This window comes from Hypanus sabinus, chromosome 8 (assembly GCF_030144855.1).
Source record: "Hypanus sabinus isolate sHypSab1 chromosome 8, sHypSab1.hap1, whole genome shotgun sequence".
NCBI lineage: Eukaryota > Metazoa > Chordata > Chondrichthyes > Myliobatiformes > Dasyatidae > Hypanus > Hypanus sabinus.
In genome coordinates this window covers 140,542,458-140,565,006 of record NC_082713.1, presented here as the reverse complement: position 1 = coordinate 140,565,006, position 22,549 = coordinate 140,542,458, and the positions used below count along the sequence as shown (strand labels likewise).

The 22,549-nt window shown below is 39.3% G+C and overlaps 1 protein-coding gene across 2 annotated transcripts in view; it reads left to right on the top strand.

Moving 5' to 3' along the window:
• fbln1 (fibulin 1) overlaps positions 1-22,549 on the top strand; it is a 111,953-nt gene that overhangs the window by 57,823 nt on the left and 31,581 nt on the right. For both annotated transcript variants that reach the window (XM_059978016.1, XM_059978017.1), the window contains 2 exons: positions 3,299-3,430; positions 18,835-18,958. In XM_059978016.1, the coding sequence (XP_059833999.1) occupies positions 3,299-3,430; positions 18,835-18,958 (256 nt within the window). The remainder of the gene's footprint in view (positions 1-3,298; positions 3,431-18,834; positions 18,959-22,549) is intronic.

Sequence of the window (22,549 nt, the reverse complement as noted above, 5' to 3'; positions counted from 1 at the left end):
TGTAGAATGCCCACAAGATGGCTTTTTAGAACAGCTTGTGGTTGAGCCCACTAGGAGAGCAGCAATTCTGGATTGGGGGTTAGGTAATGACCCAGATTTGATTAGGAAGCTTAAAGGAACCCTTAGTAGGCAGTAATCATAATATGACAGGATTCACTCTGTGATGTATCAGTATTACAGTGGTGTTAAGGGATTTAGAGGCATGAGAGAGTAGCTGGTCAAAATTGACTGGAAGGGGACATTAGCAGAGGTAATTGTAGAAAAGCAGTGGGTGGTGTTTCTGGAGGAAATTTGGAAATTTAGCACAGGAAAGACACATCCCAAAGATAAAGAAGTATTCTGAAGGGAGATTGAGGCAACCGTGGCTGACAAGGAAAATCAAAGGCAGCGTAAAAGCAAAAGAGATGACATAAAATATAGCAAAAATTAGTGGGAAGGTAGAGGATTGGGAACCTTTAAAAACCACAGGAGGCAACTAAAAAATCCATAAAGATAGAAAAGATGAAATATGAAGGAAAGCTAGCCAATAATGTAAAAGAGGATACAAAAAGATTTTCAGCTATATAAAGAGTAAAAGAGAATTTAGAGTTGATATCAGACTGCTGGAAAATCTTGCTGGAGAGGTCATAATGGGGGACAAAGAAATGGCGGATGAACTTAATAAGTATTTCCATCAGTTTTCTCTGTGGGAGACTCTAGCAGATTGCCAGAAATGCAAGACTGTCAGGGGGAAGAAGTAAGTGTCATTGCTATTACTAAGGAGAAGGTGCTTGGGAAGCTGAAAATTCTGAAGGTAGATAAGTCACTTAACCAGATGGACAACACGCCAGGCTTCTGAAAGAGGTGGCTGAAGAGATTGTGGAGCCATTAGTAATGATCTTTCAAAACTCATTTGATTCTGGAATGGTTCCTGTGGACTGGAAAATTGCAAATATTACTCCATTCTTTAAGAAGAGAGGGAAGCAGAAGAAAGAACATTATAGTCCATTTAGCCTGAATTCAGTGGTTGGAAAGATGTTGGAGTCTATTATTAAGATGATGTTTCAGAGGCATATGATAAAATAGATCAATGTCAGCATGGTTTTCTAAAGGGGAAATCTTGCCTGATAAATCTGTTGGAATTCTTTGAAGAAAAAACAGGTAGGATAGGCAAAGAAGAGTCAGTGGATGTTGATTATTTGGATTTTCAGAAGATCGTCAATAAGGTGCTGCACATGAGGCTGCTTTGCAAGATAAGAGCCCATGGTACCCCCAGAATGACACTAGCATGGTTAGAGGATTGTCTGATTTTCAGGAGGGAAAGAGTGGGAATAAAGGGGGCCTTTCATAGTTGGCTGCCAGTTACTAGTAGTGTGCCATAGGGGTTGATGTTGGGATTGCTTCCTTTCGGGTTTTAAGTCAATAATTTGGATGAAGGGATTGATAGTTTTGTGGACAAGTTTGTGGATGATCCAAAAGATAGGTTGCGGGGCAGGTAGTGGTGTGGAAGCAAGGTGTCTGCAGAAGAATTTAGATAGTTTGGGGGAAAGGGCAATGAAGTGGCAGATAGTTCAGGGAAGTGCATAGTCATGCACTTTAGCAGAAGGAATAAAGGTGTTGACTATTTTCTAAATGGGGAGGACATTCAAAAATCCTAAGTACAAATGAACTTGGGAGCTGTCACACAGGTTTCCCTGAAGGTTAACTTGCAGACTGAGTTGATGGTAAGGAAAACAATTGCAATGTTAGCATTCATTTTGAGAGGACTAGTAATCAAAAGCAAAGATATAATGCTGTTTTATAAGAATTGGTCAGACCGCTCTTGGAGAACTGAATTATGAGCTGTTTTGGGCCCCTTATCTAAGAAAAGATGAGCTGGCATTAGATCCCAGTAAAGAAAGGGCTAAACATATGAGGAGTGTTTGATGTCTTAAGACCTGTAGTTGTTGGAGTTTAGAAGAATGAGGAGGATCTCATTGCAACCTATCGAATATTGAAAGGTCTGTACAGTATGGATGTGGAAAGTATGTTTTCTATAGTGGGAGAGTCTAGGACCAGAGGACACAGCTGCAGAATTGAGTGATGTGAGTTTAGAACAGAAATAAGGAAATTTTTCTTTAACCAGAGTGTGGTGAATCCATGGAATTCATTGCCACTGACAGCTGTGCCTGACAAGTCATTGGGTATATTTAAGGTGGAGGTTGACAGGTTTTTGGTGAATCAGGATATCAAAGGTAATGAGGAGAAGGCAGGAGAACGGTATTGAGAGAGATAATAAATCGGCCATGATGGAATGGCAGAGCAGGCTCGACTGCTCTGCTCCTGTGTCTTATGATCTTATGATTATGATTATGATTATATTCACATGGAACTTTATATATTGCATCTTCACTCCATGGGTGACCTTGTCTACTGAAATGTTATCAAGCCTTTTAATTAGTTTACCAGAAGCTGAACAGTAGCCAAAATAGGTTGGTGTGTTTTCCCTATTCTAGATAGTTGCTTTTCATCCTCACCTGAGTGTGGAGATAAAGTGATTTGCTCCCACTTCATGCAGAACTTGATTAAGGAAATAATGACACTGATAAAATTTATTCAGCTACTTTTAGTTTTGCTTTTAACTTTGCTTTTAGTTTAGTATCTGCCCCAGCCACAAACCATTCCCAGCTCACTAGCTCAGTTAAACATCCTCTTCTTTTGGGTCTTTTCATAAGCCAAAGGAAAACTTCACAAAAGTCTATTAGTGAAGACTCCTTAAGTAGCATGAACTGTGTTCATCTTCTCAATATTCACTGCGTTCATGGAACCCTCTGAAACACTGTGGCTCTCATAATGAAAGTACAAAGCCCCAGTGATTACAAGTCATGACTTTATGCAAACAAAGGGAAAATACTGCAGATGTTAAAACTTTCAAATCTAACAACGTGTTGGAAATAACATACAAGTCAGGCTAGGTCTGTGAAGGGTTAATGTTTAGATGAATGACTTTCATCAGAATTGGAAAACTTTAGTGTCAAAAATGCAGAATCTGGTGGAGAAGAACGACTAAGTAATGTTTGTGACATGTTGGAAGGAAGGAGAGATGCCAGGAAGAGAGACACTAAGAATAAAAGAGGGTGGTAAAGAAATTACAGAATAGCAAAAAACAGGTTTGGAGTCTTTTGGAGCCAAATTGTAAATAGTAACATTAAAACAATGTGAATGTGACCAGATTATCTTTGTGATATTGATTGAGGGATAGCTCTTCATGTTACATCACATGCAACCTCTTCATGATAGTTCTTATTCACACCACGTATTTCTTTGCGTTTGGTTATAGACATTGATGAATGCGCATTACCTGCTGGAGGCAACATTTGCTCCTATCGATGTGTCAATATTCCTGGAAGCTTCCAGTGTGCTTGTCCAGTTGCTGGCTATGCTCTTGCATCTAATGGGCGTAACTGTCAAGGTAGGAAAATATTTTTGCAGGGGAACTGACTTGTTATCTTTTTAAACTATACTTTAATAAATCAAATAGGGCCTATTTCAGATACTTTACTGCAATTAAAGAGGTACTGCAATTTTGAATTGTTTGTTCTGGTTTCCTCTTGAAATCCTACTAATGAAGAAACTGGACTGGGAACTAATTGTCATGATACTCTTGAACACTGATACCACATCCCCATCATATGCCTCATATACTATATGATAACGTCATCAAAATGCATTGTGGCATTTTTTTAACTTATTGACAGCAATTGGATGCAAAGGTTGCAACTTGCTGTATAACCTTGCATCCAATTGCTGTCAATAAGTTAAAAAACTTATTACGTTTTTTAAGTTAACTTGCATTTTAACTAATAATATATTGTGCTTGAAGGAGAGAATCCTGTTAAGTTACAAGTGCTGTCCACTCAATGACATAGTTTTAGGATTTATAATTGCGCCACCCCAAAATCCACTCCACGACATTTTAATATATTATAAAATTGATAGCTTCAAGCACAATGTCACTACTCATGGTGGCCTAGGACTTGTGTCAGGGAGTTTCTATCTAAAGACCCATGTGGCAATACCTTTTTCCAAACCCTCAACTGGCTTTGCCTCATCTACAGATAGGTAGCACTGAGACCCTGAAGACTCCCTCAATAGAGGTGAACAATCTCCTAAAAGAGAGAGTGGAAATAAACATTGATATCTGTAAATAATTGACTTGTACCTTAATTATCCCTAATGAGAGGAAATCATGGTTTCCCAAAGTCAGGACATACCAAATTTGTGAGATTCTTTCAGAATATGTACAATTTGGCATCAGGAAAAAGCCTAGAATGCATTTAGTGCACCATGATCAGGTGAAATTCAATTTCCAAACAGTTATGGAGTAAACTTCCATCTTAAATTGAAACCAAGAACTTTGGAAATACTTACAGTATCAGGTCAGGTAGCATCTATTCATGGAGAAAGAATTAAAGTTAACTTTTTGGGACCTTAATCTTCAGCCAAAATAAGTAGAATTAAGTTTATGTCTGTACCTTTATGAGTGGGAATCCAGCACAGTGAAGAATAACAATAGCTGGTGGAACGCAGCAGGCCAGGCAGCATCTATAGGAAGAAGCACTGTCGATGTTTCAGGCCGAGACCCTTCGACCCTGCCGTTGCTTCAATTTCTAGCATCTGCAGATTTCCTCATGTTTGCAAACAAATCCTAAAATTGGCAGTCAGAATTAGGTCATTAATCATGAAATTTGTTGTTTTGTGGCAGCAGTACAGTGCAGGTTGGTGAGGGTCCTTCATGATGGATGCTGCCTTCTTGATAACCTCGATGCAAGAAAGGCTTGTACCCATGATAGAGCTAGCTGAGTCTATAAACCTCTAAAGCCACTGTGTCATAAAACTATGTAACAAATGTGTGTTGTGGTTTCCTGGTAGGTATGGTCAGTCAGGTTTTGCTGCCGAGTAATCACTCTTGTCAATTAAACCATGGAATACTATGAATAGTACTGTTAGTGCAAAGGGGAATAATATTGCGGAAGAGCCAAGAAGCATTACAGGTAATTCTCTGACAGATATTTTTGCCCGATATTACAGTTATCTTGGGGGCTGAAATCCAACCATACACAAGCTGTCTCACTGAGCAAGGTTGGATCATCTCTGTCTGCAGGCAGGCACAGAACCCTTCTCAAGCATCTTGAACTGCCAGGCATCTCTTGGTGCACCCAGCAGCTATGATAATAATGAATTCTCAGAAGATCTACTGATAGCAATAAAGGAAAATGAATATTTAATAAAATTGAAGTACTTGACCCAAGGATTCACTAGGTGCCAATAAAGAAGCAAGCCCATGAACATAAATAAACGAAAGAGGACTGTAAATCTGACAGAGTAAAATTATTTATGACTATTTGCTCGTGTTACTCAGTACCATGCACTGCGATCATCCAATTGCAATGGCTGTTACTTTCACATTCTCACACTGGTATTAAGGAAGCAGAAGGACTTCTTGTGTTAATTACATGGGAGCTGCCTTTGTCCACCCTGCAGCTTGCCAGCAATCTTACAAAAACAGGTGGAAGCCTTTTAACAGTTTCCTTAGTGCTCAGGAATTAATGCATAGGGGGCAATGAGTTGATAAAAAATTACCTCAAAGTTTCTGTGGTATACTGCTGAGATGGTTTAAAATTCTCAAAATATTGCTTGATATTGCATGTTGGATGTATTTTATTCACTAATCATTACCCTTATTGTTCATTCATATGAATCAGGGACTAAAGGAGAAATTACCAGTGATGGTTTCATTATAAGTTCTTTCGTTATTCCTTTTGTTGTATCATTTCTTTTAATTTATGTGACACTTTTTTAAAAAAAGGTACAAATTCCAAAAAGAAATTCTTGAGACAGCTTGAGAAAAACAAAACAGCACGATTACTTGAAGTGGTTGGGAATCTTCTTTCAGCAAAATCACTCTCTTTCTTTTCTGTCTGAGATCTGAGCATTCTGTCACCTCTAAAAGGTGCTTTTGTCTCTACCAGTTTATCACCAAAGAGCAAGATGCCGAAGTCTAAGGCTTCTCACCTGTCAGGGTGGAAAGAAACTCAAGCTTTTCTTTAAAGCTAAAGGATGATGTTTCTTGAAAGATGTGAGGATTTCTCTCATTGGTCTTTAAAATAAATACAATTATAGGTAATGAAGTACTTTTGAAGCTTAGTCACTGTTATAATGTGGGAAATGGAGACAGTCGCTTTGTGCAGCTAAGACCAAGTGCAAATGACTTACTAATCAAGTTTAGAGATGTTTAAGGAATAAATACAGTCCATAACACCAGAATGAAATATTTTTTTCAAAATTAAATACAAAGAGCAGAACAAAATCACCAAATAGGTCATACTGGAGTTTATGCTCCATTCTGCTTCCTGCCCCTCTTTATCTAATCCTTTTAACATAATTTTCTATTGCATTCTCTTTTGTGTTTACCTTCTCCTTAAATGTATATTAGTAAATAGATTCACCTATTCTCCATGTAGCAAGTTTCATGTTATTGCCATTCTTTTGATAAAGAATTTTTTTTTGAATTTCCCATTGAATTTATTAATGACAAATTTTCTGTGAAAGCACCTGTTTTTTGTTGCAACCACAATTTTTTAGATAGACTGAATTTCTCAGATGTATGGCAATCATGAGAGGATAATTGGACAGGGATAATGCCTCATCTGAAACATGGCACCTTCACTGATGTGGCACACACTCAGAATGCGCTCGACATAACTCTGTGGTGGACATTACAGAGTCCATGACTATCCGTGACCTGAAACCATATGGAGGTTGTACCATGAGGAGGTGCCATTATGTGGTGTCTGTTTGAGTGTGCTTCTGATGGGAATCATCAAGTGTTCCAATTTAGGACTACTGCATCTGAAGTCCACAGTCATAGCCATGGGTGCTTCAGTAAGCAGCATCGTTTCAAGATGTTTAAAAAATATATCAATACTCAAAAATTGATGAACCTTGGGTGGCAGACTCAGGTCACAAGTGCAGTTTTCCTTTCAGAAAACTGAAGCAAGAGTGTCACGCCAGTCTACAAGTATAATTGAGGCCTTAGACTTCCATTCCTGACTATCCTGCTGGAGAATATACAGTCTCTGGAAAATAAACTGAAGACCTCAGAAAGAAGAGAAAATCTTTCTAGAGATGCTGGAAATCCAAGCAACACACACAAAATGCTGGAGGAACTCTGACAACATCTATGGAAAAGAGTAAAGTTTTGGCCTGAAATGTCAACTATACTCTTTTCTACAGATGCTGAGTTCCTCCAGTATTTTGTGTGTGAAGACCTCAAAGCAAGATTGCTATACCAGAAGGACATCAGGAACTGTTGTGTACTTTGCTTCATGGAAACATGCCGTTTCAGATGCAGTGCTACAGTTTGATGGCTTCACCATTCTCCACAAAGACAAGACAGTTCAATCTTTTAAAAGCAGAGAGGGTGGAGTATGCTTTATGATTAACTCACCGTGGTGCACAAATGTAGCGGTTCTAATTCAGTCCTGTTCATCCAACCTGGAACATCTAGCGGTCAAATGTCATCCATTTTAACTATCGAGGGAGTTTTCCATTGTCATCCTGGTAGTGTTGTATATTCCACTTCAGGCCAATGACAGGCAGACACTGGAGCAGCTGAGAAACACAAGGAGACATGGACCTGTGCACTCTGATGCCTTCCTAATCATTGTGAGAGATTTCAACTAGGCCAGCTTGAAGAAATCTCTGCCCAACTACCACCAATATATTACCTTTGGAACCAGAGGAACCAACACACTTGACCACTTGGGAAAGTCTGATCACCTAGTTATACTTCTACTCCCAGTGCATAGGCAGAGTCTAAAGACTTCAGTACCAGTGGTGAGGATCAAAAAGGTATGGTCAAGAGTGGTGGAGGAGAGCTTACAGGACTGCTTTGAGTCAGAGGACTGGACAATATTTAGGAATTCATCTTCAAGTCTGAATAAATACTCTACATTTGTCATCAACTTCACCAAGACCTGTGTGGATGAGTGCATTCCTTAAGAACATACTTTACATAACCAAACCAAAAGGCTTGGATGAACCAGGAGATTCATAGTCTGCTGAGGGCTAGTTCTATGGCATTTAAGACAGCTAATACAGAACTCTACAAGAAGGCCAGGTATGACCTGCGGAAGGCTATCTAAAGGGCAAGAATACAATTCCGATTGAGGTTAGAGATGAAATAGGATGCACTTCAGCTCTGGCAGGGTTCGCAGGCCATTACTTCCCTCAAAGTGAAACTGAACATCATGACTGACTATTTTGATTTCATGTACACTTTGAAAGGGAGAATAAAACTACACCTGTGTGAATCTCTGCAGCATCTGTGACCCTGAGATCTATTCTCAGTGGACAATGTCAGGACATCTTTCAAGATGGTGAACCCTCGCAAGACGTCAGGCCCTAATAGTGTACCTGGTGAGCTCTGCAAACCTGTGCCAACCAGCTGGCGGGAGTTTTCAAGCAGATCTTCAATCCCTTACTATTACTGTCAGAGGTTCCCATCTGCTTCAGAAGGGAGACAATCATACCAGTGCCCAAGGAAAGCACTCACATCTACAGTGATGAAGTGCTTTGAGAGATTGGTCATGAACAGAATCAACTTTTGCCCAAGCAAGGATCTGGACTCACCGCAATTTGCCTATCACCACAATAGAACTACAGTGGATGCAGGCTCACTGGCTGTCCACTCACTCTTGCATCACCTGGGGAATAGTAGTACCTATTGTCAGTCTGCTATTTATTGACTGTAGCTCAGTGTTCAACCCAGTCATACCCTCACTTCTAATCAACAAGCTCCAAAATCTCCATACACATACCAGTCATCATCGAGGGATCAGAAGTGGAAAGGGTGAGCAATTTCAAGTTCCTGGGTGCCTACATCTCTGAGGATTTATCCTGTGCCAAACACATTGATGCAACTTAGGTGAAGGCACGACAGTGACTATGTTTCATTAGGAGTTTGAGGAGAGGTGGTATGTCACCAAAGACGCTCACAAGTTTCTACAGATGAACTGTGGAGAGCATTCTAACTGGTTACATCTCTTTCTGGTATGGTGGGACCACTTCACAGGATCAGAAAAAGCTGTAGAAAGTTGTAAACTCAGCAGGATCCATCATGGGCTCTAGCCTCTCGAGCATCCAGGACACCTACAGAAAAGGCAGCATCCATCATTAAGGACTCTCATCACCCAGGACATTGTCCCTTCTCATTGCTACTATCAAGGAGGAGGTACAGGTGCCTGAAGAAATACATTTAACATTTCAGGAACAATGTCTTCCCCTCCATCATCAGATTTCTAAATGGACAATGAACCCATGAACTTTCCCCTCTCTCTTTGCACTATATATATTGTAATTTATAGATTTTTATGATTACGTATTACCATATACTGCTGCTGCAAACAGCAAGTATGCCATTGATATTAAACCTGATTCTGAATCTATCCCATGTCCCCCTCATCTCCTATTCTGTGATAATTAATAAGCTGCAGATCTTGTTACCTCACTATCCTTCAATTTAGCTCCGCGCTACTTTTAGATAGCTGAGAATTGGAACCTGGCCAAGTGAGAAAATTGAAAAAGGGTGTATTGTTAGATCTTGCACATTTGAAACCATGCTCGGCCAGAAGTGCTGAGTATATGATCCTTTTCAGATTCTTCCTGAGATGCCTACCATCTCAAGGCGACATAGTGACAAGGCACTCAACTCACTGTTGTCTGTGTGGGGTTTGCCCCATGACCAGGTAGATTTCCCTCCTGTGCTCCAGTTTCCTCCCTCGTCTCAACATGTGCTGTAAGTTTAATTGAAAATTATCCCTAAATGTAGGTATGTTGCAAAAAAGTATAGAAGTATAGGCATGTGAGAGAAAGAATAAGGTAAATAAGAGGGAGAATAGAATTAATGGTGTTTCCCTGCTGGGATCTGGCATGGATCTGATAGACTAAATGGATTTTTTTCTTTGTCATTAAAATCAAGTATAGGAGAGTCTTCAGGAGGTCCATTTCCTACGTAGATCAATAAATGGTTGAGAAAACTAAATACAGCAATGGCAATGGAATCTGTAGAAATAAAGACTTGAATTCCAGAACTAGCTGTTGCTCTGGGCCAATTATAATTCTGGCAAATACCTGACATTCTGGAAAATTGTCTAGACATGTGCTGTTCACAGAAGCGGCCCATATCATATCCAATAAATTATAGTGGAGTTGTTATAAGCTCATACAATGTGAAGGGCTACAAATATTAGAAACAGGTGACTCTCACTTTCTGATAACCTGCTCCCTAATAGCTAGTTCTGGTTTCATCATGTCATAACAGCTCCGGATCTCACCTCTGCCTTTGTATAAAAGAAGTCTTAAAGAATTGAATCTCTGAGGCAAGGCGAGAGTCAGTCCTTGATATCAAGGCAGCATTTGACCAAGTAAAGCAACAAGGGGTCTACCAGGACACTCCAATGACGAGAGTTACATCTTACTCAAAAAATGATCATGGTCTTTGGATATCAATTACCTCAGCCACAGAATATCATTGCTGGGATTCCTCAAAGCAGTGCCCTAAGCCCAGTTTATGTCAGCTTCATTATTAAAGATGTTTTTTCCACCATAAGTTAAGTTAGAAGTGGGGAATGTTTAATGATTGGACAATATTCAAATGTGTTCACACCTCCTCAAAAATGAATTTGTTATACGTGCGTGCAAACAAGATTCAGCCTAATAATTCACAGGCACATCCTTCCATTGCCATTGATAGTATTTACATGAGGCACTACCTCATGGACGTAACAGCCATCATCAAAGATCCTCACAATCCAGACTATGCTATTATCTCACAGCTACCATTGGCAGGAGGTATAGAAGCCTGAAGTCCCATAACAACAGGTTCAAGAACACCTGTTCTTCAACCAGTCTATTTCTGAATCAATCAGAAAACCCTAATCGCTATAGTTTAGAAGCTCCAGGACCACTTTGATCACTTTGCATTAAAATGGACGTGATTTTCTTGTTCTAATTGGATTCTTTCTTGTAAAAATTGTGCATAGTTTAATTAATTATTTTCTTATGAATGGTGCTTATAATGCTTTGTGCCTATGATTCTCCTGCAAGTAAGTTTTTTTTAAAAAATTTCTCCTGTTTATACAGAGGCTATAAAAAGTATTCACCCACCTTGGAAATTTTCATGTTTTATTGTTTTACAACATTGAATCACAATGAATTTAATTTGGCTTTTTTGACAGTGATCACTAGAAAAGACTCTTTCGTGTTAAAGTGAAAACTAATTTCTACAAATTGGTCTAAATTTATTACAATTACTAAACTCAAAATAATTGATTGCATAATTACTCACCCATTCAAGACAGTATTTAGTAGATGCACCTGAGGCAGTAAATTGAGTCTGTGTGGATAGGTCTCTATCAGCTTTGCACATCTGGAGACTGCAATTTTCCCCCCATTTTTCTTTACAAAACTGCTCAAGCAATGTCACATTGCATGGGGATTGTGAGTGAACAGCCTTTTTCAAGTTGAGCCACAAATTCTCAATTGGATTGAGATCTGGACTCTGATTTGGCCACTCCAGGACATAACTTTGTTGTTTTTAAGTTATTCCTGTGTAACTTTGGCTTCATGCTTGGTCATTTGTCATTGTCATTGTCTTTGGTCATAACTTTGGTCATTGTCTTGCTGGAAAACAAATCTTCTCCTAAGTCGCAGTTCTCTTGCAGACTGCATCAGCTTTTCCACCAGGATTTCCCTGTGTTTTGCTGCATTAATTTTACTCTCTACCTTTACAAGCCTTCCAGGGCCTGCGGCAGTGAAGCATTCCCAAAGCATGATGCAGCCACCTCCATGTTTCACACCAGGAATGGTGTGTTTTTGATGATATGTGGTGTTTGGCTTATGCCAAACATAGCATTTGGTCTGATGGCCAAACAGTTCAATTTTGGTTTAGAACCTTCTTCCAGCTGATTTCAGAGTCTCCCCGCCCCCCCCCCCCATGCCTTCTTGCAAACTCTACAATCAACTGAAGCACCTTGACTGCACACGGTGATGTCTATTTAACTAATTACATGACTTCTAAAACCAATTGGCTGTACTAGTATTCATTTGGTGCGTCATATTAAAGATTGATGGATACTTTATTGATCCCAAAGGAAATGACAGAGTCACAGTAGCATTACAAATGCACAGATATACAAATATTAGAAGAGAAGTAAGAAAGAATTTTAAAAAATATCTCAAATAGTCTCCAGTGTGTCCAGTTTGACTCCTATAACAAAGCCAGCCTTTCTAATCAATTTATTGAGCTTGTTTGCATCACCCATGTTGATGCCATTGGTGACACACCACCACATAAAAGACTGTACTGATGACAACAGAATGGTAGAACATGTGGAGAGGCCTACATACTCCAAAGGACCTCAATCTCCTCAGGAAGTAGAGGTGACTCTGGCCGTCCTTGCACTCAGCCTCTGTGTTGGTGCTCCACTCCAGTCTGTCATCCAGGTTCACCCCCAGGTACTTGTAGGTCCTCACCACATCCATGTCTTCACTATCAATAGTGAGAGTGAGCAGTACAGGCTCAGTCTTCCTGAAGTCCATTGCTGTCTCCTTTGTCTTATTGATGTTGAGCTGTAAATGATTCGGCTTGCACCATTTGACAAAGTCCTCCACAGGGCCCTGTATTCATCCTCCCATCCTTCCTTTATACATCCAACTATTGCTGAGCCATCTGAGAATTTCTGCAGATGGCATGACTCAGTGTTGTTTCTAAAGTGAGGTATACAGGGTAAACAGGAAGGCGGCCAATACAGTCCCTTGTGGGGCCCTAGTGCTGCTTTTTGCCATATCTGACACACAGCTCTGAAGCCGCACAAATTGTGTTCTGCCAGTCAGGTGTTCCATTATCCAGGGTACAATGGAAGTGTCAACCTTCATTGAATGGAGCTTTTCCCCTAGCATTGAGGGCTATATGGTATTGAAGGCACTTGAGATATCAAAAAATATGATCCTCAGAGTGCAGCCCTGCTTATCCACATGGGAGTAGGCTCTGTTCAGCAGGTAGATGACAGCATTAAAAGCATGTCTACAAGGTTGGTTCTGAGGCTGGGTGGCCTGCAGTGAGTGACTTCCCATAGTCTATCCACCATCAGCAAGCACCAGCCAGGACTGTGAAGAAACAGCCTTCCCTGACTGGATGAGTGTAACCGCAGCTCAAGAAGATAAAAACCGTCTAGGACAAAGCAGTTTGCTTTATTAATACCCTATCCATAGGACTAATCTTAATTTCTTTTACCATCAGAGCATGGTAGGCACAGTTCAAGAAGATCACCTTCTTATTGGAAATTTGGGGTAGCAATAAATCCTGGCCCTCATGGCAACATCCAGATCCCATAAAATTAATTGAAGGAACCCTTAATTGAACATGCAATCCTGGCGATGAAAGATTGCAATGGTTGATATAGGTGTGTGCAATGACTACATGACTACGTAATAAATGTATGAACGTAAGAAATAGGAGCAGGAGTAGGCCATCCAGCCCATCGAGTCTGCACCGCCATTCAATAAGATCATGGCTGATCTGTCCGTAAACTCAGCTCCATCTACCTGCCTTTTCCCCATAACCCTTAATTCCCCTACTATGTAAAAACCTATCTAACTGTATCTTAAATATATTGAGTGAGGAAGCTTCAACTGCTTTTCTGGGCAGAGAATTCCACAGATTCACCATTCTTTCAGAAAAACAGTTTCTCCTCATCTCCATCCTAAATCTTCTCCCCTGAATCTTGAGGCAATGTCCCCTAGTTCTAGTCTCACCTACCAATGGAAACAACTTTCCTACTTCTATCTTATCTATCACTTACAAAATTTTGTATGTTTCTATAAGATCTCCTCTCATTCTTCTGAGCTCCAGAGAGTATACTCCCAAGCGACTCAATCTCTCCTCATAGGTTAACCCCTTCATCCCTGGAATCAACCTGGTGAACCTCCTCTGCACTGCCTCCAAAGCCAGTATATCCTTCCTCAAGTATGGAGACCAGAACTGCACACGGTACTCCAGGTGTGGCCTCACCAGTACCCTGTATAGTTGCAGCACGACCTCCCTGCTCTTGAATTCAATCCATTTGCCTTCTTAATAACCAGTTGTAGCTGCAAGCCAACTGTTCGCGATTCGTGAAAAAGCACTCCCAAGTCCCTCTGCACAACAGCATGCTGCAATCTTTCACCATGTAAATAATAATCTGCTCTTCTATTATTCCTTCCAAAGTGGGTGATCTCGCATTTACCAGCGTTGTATTCCATCTGCCAGACCTTGGCCCACTCACTTAACCTGTCTATATCTCTCTGCAGACTCTCCACATCCTCTGTACAATTTGCTTTTCCACTTAGTTTAGTGTCATCAGCAAATTTTGCTATGCTACACTCAGTCCCCTCTTCCAAATCATCAATGTAAATGGTAAACAGCTGCGGGCCCAGCACCGACCCCTGCAACACCCCACTCACCACTGACTGCCAACCAGAGAGACACCCATTTATACCAACTCTCTACCTTCTATTGGTTAACTAATCCACTATCCATGCCAATACACTTCATCCAACTCCATGCATCTGTATCTTATTTATAAGTCTCTTGTGCGGCACCTTATCGAACGCCTTCTGGCATTCCAAGTATACTACATCCGCCTGTCCCCCTCTATCCACGGCATTCATTATGTCTTCAAAGAACTCCAGTAAGTTTGTCAAACAGGACCTGCCCTTTCTGAATCCATGCTGCATCTGTCTAATGGAACCACTCCTTTCTAAATGTTTCGCTATTTCTTCCTTAATGACAGCTTCAAGCATTTTCCTGACTACAGATGTTAAGCTAGCTGGCCTATAGTTGCCTGTCTTTTGCCTACGTCCTTTTAAAAAAACTGGCGTAACATTTGCTGTCTTCTGATCTGCTGGGACCTGCCCAGATTCTAAGACTTTTGATAAATGATTACCAACACGTCTACTATAACCTCCGTCAATTCCTTCAGCACCCTGGGATGCATCCCATCAGGATCAGGAGACATACCTACCTTCAGACCCTCTAGTTTAGTCATCATTATCTCTTTAGTGACAGTGATTTTATCAAGGTCTCACCTCCCACTTTGTCCATAACATCCTTCTTTGACATATTAGACGTGTCCTCCACCGTGAAGAACGACATAAAATAGTTATTCAATGCCTCAGCCATTACCTTATCAACCAATGTCAATTTCTCTTTTTTGTCTTCCAAGGGACGTAATGTTGACTTTAGCCACCCTTTTCTGCTTCTGCATCTTATTTATAAGTCTCTATTTATAAAAACTTTTGCTATCTGTTTTTATGTTTTGTGTTAATTTACTCTCATAGTCTACCTTCCCTTTCCTTATTTCTTGTTTAGTTGTTCTCTGGTGCTTTTTAAAGTTTTCCCAATCCTCCAGTCTCCCACTACTCTTTGCAACTTTGTACGCATGAACTTTTAATTTGATACTATCTTTTATTTCCTTAGTTATCCAAGGCTGGTTCTCCCCACACTTTTCCTCATCCTTCTTAATTTTCCAGCAGCTTTTTCTATTTGCATGCTGTCTCTTATTCTCCCTGGTCAGTCCAGAATTCTCCAGCATTCCAACACAGATTCCTGCAAATACAACTTCATTTGTGAGGAAGCTGACTTTAGCTATTTTAAGGAACTTGAGAAATCACCAGTCCATTGACTTATCACAGCAATGCCCAGGAAAAATCAATCAACATCTGATCAAAATGCAGTTGATCCCTTTACACAATGTTGGTGGGCGGGTCCTTCTTGCATATGAATATATGTGAGAGTAAGTGTGAATGACAACTGCAGAATGTAGCTCCCACCTGGCAGCACAACAGGGTTGCAGCTTTGGAGATATGATGGAGAACAGATGCTGGAAACTGGAGCAACCAACAGTGTGATAGAAGAACTCAACAGGTCTTCCTGCTGGCGGGTTTGTCCCAAAACATCAACAGTTCCCTTCCTCTTTCAGCCCCTCCAGATACTGCTTGACCTGTTGAGTCCTTCCAGCAGGTTATTGCTCCAGGGTTGCACCTTTTAGTGGATGGATCAAGATGTAGACACAGGCTAATAGACTCACTAAAAATGGTTGCCACCATATTTTACATCAGTATCATGCCCTTGCCCATCAGCTGGCACATTGGAACTAATTTTTATCCACAGTGCCCAAAATCAGGGGCTGTTGAATTGAGTTTTATAGCCAGGACTTTTATATAAAATTAATAAACTGGACCTGTAGCAAAGTGGAACTAGGCCGGCCAGACAAATCCCAGGAAATAACATTTAAAAAAATTCCAATTTATCAACGTATTACAAACCTTTGAATCTCCAGGTGTTCTATGCGCTGAATGGTTTGCATTTCATTTACTGTAGCAACACAAACCCATTCTACAAATGAGTTATAAATATTGAGTATCCCTATGAGCAACCCAGTGAATGCCTTTACTTAAATTGTTTAGAGAGTGAAAGAAATGGCATCACAGAACAAGTATCATCACTTCAGCACCATGAGATGCTCCAGATGACTGCCTGAGTTCACCTGATAAGCTGTGAGCTTGCTGTCATTGTTGGTGTCCTACAATCAGTGACCCATGTTTTCTGGATCAGTGCCTTTAGCCTTTTGAAGCCTTTAAGTCTGGGGCCACAACAAAATATTTTGGTGAAAGGGTAGAAAACAGCATGTCTGATATAGTAATACCTATCATACTTCGTTAAAACTTAGAAGTCTGTTGACAAACAAGGACATGCTCTGTATCTGATGGGTCAACATTAATTGCTAAAGCTGCTTCATTTTATTATGAGAACTGTGGAAATATTGATTTTTATCTCATTTGTATTTTAAAGGCAGAGATTGATAGATGTTTGAATATTAATAGAATTAAAAGGCATGGGGTTAGCACAGGAAAGTGGTGCAGAGGTAAAAGTTCAGCTCTGATCTTTCTGTATGGCAGAGCACATTCAAAGGGCTAGATGTTCTAAGCTCAAAGCAATTTCTTATGTTCACAGAGCCAAAGGCATTTTCACACGTGATCACATCAGCACAAGGCCAGCCTCCCTAATGCCAGCTATATTTCTGGACTGAGCATCCTATCAACCTTCTTGTCCAAGGTTGAGACTGAATGAGTTAAAAGGTGATAAAGTAGAGATACCAGAATAATTGGATGGACTTCAAAATAAATAAATCATCCTGTACAAATGTAATAGTACATCCTAAATTGCTGAGGGAAATAAGGATGGAAAATGCAGGAGGATCAGCTTTAATCCTTGAAATACAGGTCACCCTTGGAGACTTATTGGGAGTTTTCATTTGCCCAATCTGTGTTTGGATTTTTCATTGTTGACTAGACCATATCATGATGTTAAATTCAGTATTCCAAATTGTTGGAAGTGCAAATAAACCTTCTCTCAATTGGAAGAAGTGTTTGGGTCCCTGGATAAGGTAAAAAAAAGGCAGTGTTGCATCTCCTGTGGTTTCGTTCAAAGGTGATGTCCAAACTGACACAAAACAACAGAGAAATGTTTTTAAGTTCATCTTACTCTGGGGGAAATATCATTTTCAATTTATAATACCAAGATGAAGTGCACTGTAAATATAAACACGAGAGATCCTACAGATGTTGGAAATCCAAGTAACACACACAAAATGCTGAGGAACTCAGCTGGTCAGGCAGCATCTGTGGAAATAAGTAAACAGTTAACATTTCTGGCTGTCTGAAGGGTGTCTTTCCTCAAAGAAGGCTCTCGACCCGATGTATCAATTGTTTATTCAGTCCCACAGATGCTGCCTGACCTGCTGATCTCCTCCAGCATTTTGTGTATGTTACTGTGAATACAATTCTAGATTTGGGCATTTTAAGCAGAAATTTAAACTTAAGTAGTAGACCAGATAAAGGGAAAGATAGGTTAATGTTTGGGAATCTAATCTAATTAAATAAGGAATAGTTGAATCAAAATCTCAGTATAATGAGTAGCTGGGCTGATATAAGGCATGTTGGTAAGTTGCACTGAATTTATCTTGAAAATTTACAAAAATAACCTGGAAATAAATTGTAATATTTTTATATATTAATTGCAAAATAGTGGCCTATTTATTTGAAGTTACTTTCACAAAGATCTCCAAGGACAGGGGTTCCCAACCTGGCATCAATGATATTGCTTAATGGTATTGGATCATGGCATAAAAAAAGTTGGGAACACCTGTTCTAGGATCTTTTTGTGAATCATAGCAATTCAGTAGTTATCATAGGTGAAACTCCCAAGGTATTTAGATTTGAAGTGAAGTGGCTAACCTTCAACTAGAAGCTAGAAATTCAAATAAAATAATTCATTTCATCACTACAACCTTGACTTTTCGGACTGACCCTTTATCAAGACTTGGCCTGAAACGTTGACTGTTTACTCTTTTCCAAAGATGCTGCCTGATCAGCTAAGTTCCTCCAGCATTTTGTGTGTGTTGCTTGGATTTCCAGCATCTGCAGATTTTCTTTTGACTGTGTATAAAAGGCTATTTTTGTTCCAGGATGTATTTACTGGAATTAGAAAAACGTGTATGCATTTGTTTATCATCAACAAGTCATCTTTTGACTTAAAATTGTTGTTCATTGCATATCCTACATGTAGAAGAATTTTTGAGAAAGCAGGAAGCTTCTGAGCAAATTGGGGCTCAAAACTGAATGTTCCCAAGAAGCTCAGCCTAACAGTTAGGTATTGATACTGCAAAAATCACAAAATTAGTAACATTACCTAAAATCTGTTTCCTTTCCCAGATATTGATGAATGTGTTACAGGGACGCATAACTGCTCTGGTACTGAGACATGCTTCAATGTCCAAGGGAGTTTCCGTTGCCTGACTTTTGACTGCCCAGAAAACTATCGACAGTCTGGAGATGCGTGAGTATTTTTGTGTTTGATATTTTCAAGCCATTTACAACAGGACCTTCAAATTCTATTCCAGATAGAGGTGTTGGCTAGTTCTCCCATGTTCATAGATGGCTTCTGCTATTTAAGCAAGATTTCTGGAAGGCCAACATTCATCTTAGCTCTGACTATGGGCAAAGTAATAATGGTTGAAACTCGTAAAAGTATAAAAGAAACTATAATCTTCTTCCTTGCTCAATGACATAAGAGTATAATGCACTGCAAATCATTTATCAATTTATCAATCATTTATCAAGTTAAATTTTTTCCAGTATGAAGCAACAATCTATTGGAGAAACTCAATGGGTCGAGAACATCTGTTGGGGGAGAGGAACTGTTGACATTTTTAAAAATAATCCTGATGCATCTGAAACATTGACAATTCCTCTCCCTCACCGGTGCTTCTTGAGGTGCTAATTTCCTCCGGCAAATAGTTTGTTGTTCCAGATTCCAGCATCTGTAATATTCTGTTTCTCTTCTTTCTTCAAATCTCTATACTTTGTGCAAAGATCAGGGTTTCAATCACAGTTAACCCTGTTACAGTTGCTCCTGAATATTGTTATGCAACCAGTTGAAAGAACACCATACAAATTTGATGTCTTATTTTAACTCTGTGCCTCAGCTGTAGCTCAAATAGTTAATTTCACTGTCCATCAATTAGTGTTTTTCATATACACTGGTGTTTGTCTGTCTTTGTTTATGTATAGTATTTTGTAAAAATCTGTTGTATTTTTCCTGTAAATGTTGGCAAGAAAATGAATCTCAAAGTAGTATGATGACATATATGTACTTTGATAATAAATTTGCTTTGAGCTTTGAACTTTTAACCAGTACTAATGAAGGGTCTTGACCCAAAACATCAATTCTAGATTTTTGTATGTTGCTCCTGATTTCTAGCATCTGCAGTCCCTTGTGTTTCTTTTCACTATTTACAGCTTTTTTGTACATGTTTAGAGCAGCAAAATAGAGAAAATTCAATTTCTATGTATCTGTCCTAATTACAAACTTGTATCCTTTCAGCCTTCCTTCTGCCTACCAGCAGAAATGAATGGTTTATTCTGAAGTTCCAGATAAGGCACAGGACGTGTATCAGTTAGGAAAAGTAGGGATGCTACACAATGATTAAAGTCACATTGAATGTTCTCGTGGCTGTGCTTAGATCAAATTTCATACAATGATGAAGGAAAATAATCTGACTGGTGACCTTTATATCTGGTGCAATGGGTAAGATAAGTTCAGATTCAGGAGTGATGAACTTCTGATTTACTTCATTGTTCTTTCCCTCTCAACACTCCAATATGTACAACTGAACTTTGAGTAACTATGTTGACTCCAGAAATTTATCACGTCTTAACAGATCACTGGCATTAAAATTACTTTTGCTAAAGCAGCTTTAAAAAACCACTGTCAAAGTTGTTGTATGCTGCATTTCCTCTTATTCACTAAGGAGATCTCAGCCAAAATTAAAAACTTATACTTGAAGTTAATATTCTGGCCAAGAGCCATTATTGTGCAGTCTCTAAATGATGACAGAGTCTGACTATTTAGAAAATTTCCAACATACACTAGGAGGATTTTATCAGTGTGTTTGCTATGCATGCACCTACATAAATGTATTTTCTCCCTCAGTTTCTAATGGCATTGTTCCAGATTGTTTAAAAACAATAACTACACAATGAGTTTCTTAGGTAAGATGTTGTGTTGTCATTTTTAACTCAGAAATCATATGAGGTAGATCTTTGTCTAAGCAGTGATCTGTTAGAGAAATTTGCCACCCTTTGTAAGAACCCATGAAGTTCATATTTTGTAGGTTAAGGGTTATCTTACATGGAGCTGAACTGCAGATCTGTCAGGATCTCATTGCATGTGAAGATGGGTGTCCACTTCGGTTCATGTCCTCGTCACACTTAAAGTAATCACACTTCGGTAAAACAGTCTATTTTTAAAAACGGAGGATACCAAGCCCACAATGCTGTACATCAGGTGTTCCATATTACAAGTGCCAGAGCACAACAACTTGGGGAAACTGTTAATTAACCGGAAGTGAATGTGTGACACTGAAGTTTTGTCTGAACATTCAGTCTCTGTTATGTGGTAACTGTGAAGGCACCTCATTATTGTCAATATGAATGGTGGTATGGGCTTAAAAACTTACAAAAAACTTCCCCTCAGTGTTGGACCAAGTCTAAGTTAATACTTGAAGGGAAGTAACATCTTTTTCAGTGTTTTTTGGTTACTGGCAAAATCTTGGTGACTATTTCTTCTTTGCTACATATTAGCACTTTGATTACATACTTTTCAACAATTTTATTGTCTGCTTCATTCATCATAAATTTTGCTCAGCTGGGCAAATTTAAACATTTTTCTTGACACAATATTTTGGTTTCATTGTCCTTTTATACTGCTGGTACCTGGTTCCCATCTTCTATTTACTTGAGTCTTTCTTTTTGCTGGCTCCATTCGTATTATTATGATTAGAGTTATTCATGTCATTATCAAGTTGCAGAAGAGCATTATAAAACAAGACTGATCATAAAATAATTTTAATACATTTATTTTCTTCCAGTTATGTATATGAGCACTTACCTTCCATTCTTTAATTCAAAACTTACAAGGTAATAGTGGGAATAAGATAATACTCCTTGGAATGAATTTTGAATAGAAACATCCTTTGCACCCTTCTACAGAAACAGACAGCTGAATGTGCTGAGAATAACCAATGCACTGCCGTCACTGACTAGTTCAGAGAATGGCAGCAGAGCAGATATCTGTTCCTTTATTTCTTCTACAGTAAAGTATATTATTTAATGGCTGCGCTCATGATCTATGAAGCTGTAAAATATGAAGGCAAGATAATAGTAGGATTTTAATGTAGAGCACCTTGCTTTGAGGGAGGCGATCTTGACTGATCTGTGCCTTTGAAAACAGTGGTATTTTTGACCCGTGCAACTGAGTTTAAAAATAATACTCTGCTCATCAGTAACAGAAGAGCAGAAATTAGCTTTGGATAAAAGCCATTCGGCCAATTTCATCTTATCCTTCTTGTAAACTAAAATTGCCATTTTCCTACCGTATTTCAGTTAATATTTCCCTAAGTGAATATTATCCTGCCTAAAACAATTCATCCATTTTCTCAAGTTTGCTATTCTTGTGTAAACCGATGCTTGTCCTTATTTTCCTTCATAATTCTAAAACACTGAGACCCACATTCTCTGTTTCTCAGCATTTTGAACTTCTGTAAACTTCCTTCTGAGTCATCTTCCTAGGAAGCTGAAGAATCTCATCAAGTACAATCCTACAAGTGTCACTGGGGATTAACCTTTTGCTTTCCACTGCCTTGTTCTGTCCCTATACTATGATTGCTGAGCTTACCCTTGTACTATAATAATTGGCAAGTTTCTAAGTGGATCTGTTTGGTTATGCACCTTACTAAGTTGTCACTGATAACTCTCCTGAGATTTTTGTGGCTTGTTATGCCAAAGTTCTGGTGGACCAGCAATGAATTCACCAGTATTATCTTTGCAAAATGTCTGAAATGAATGTTCGCCCTCAACAAGTGATCAT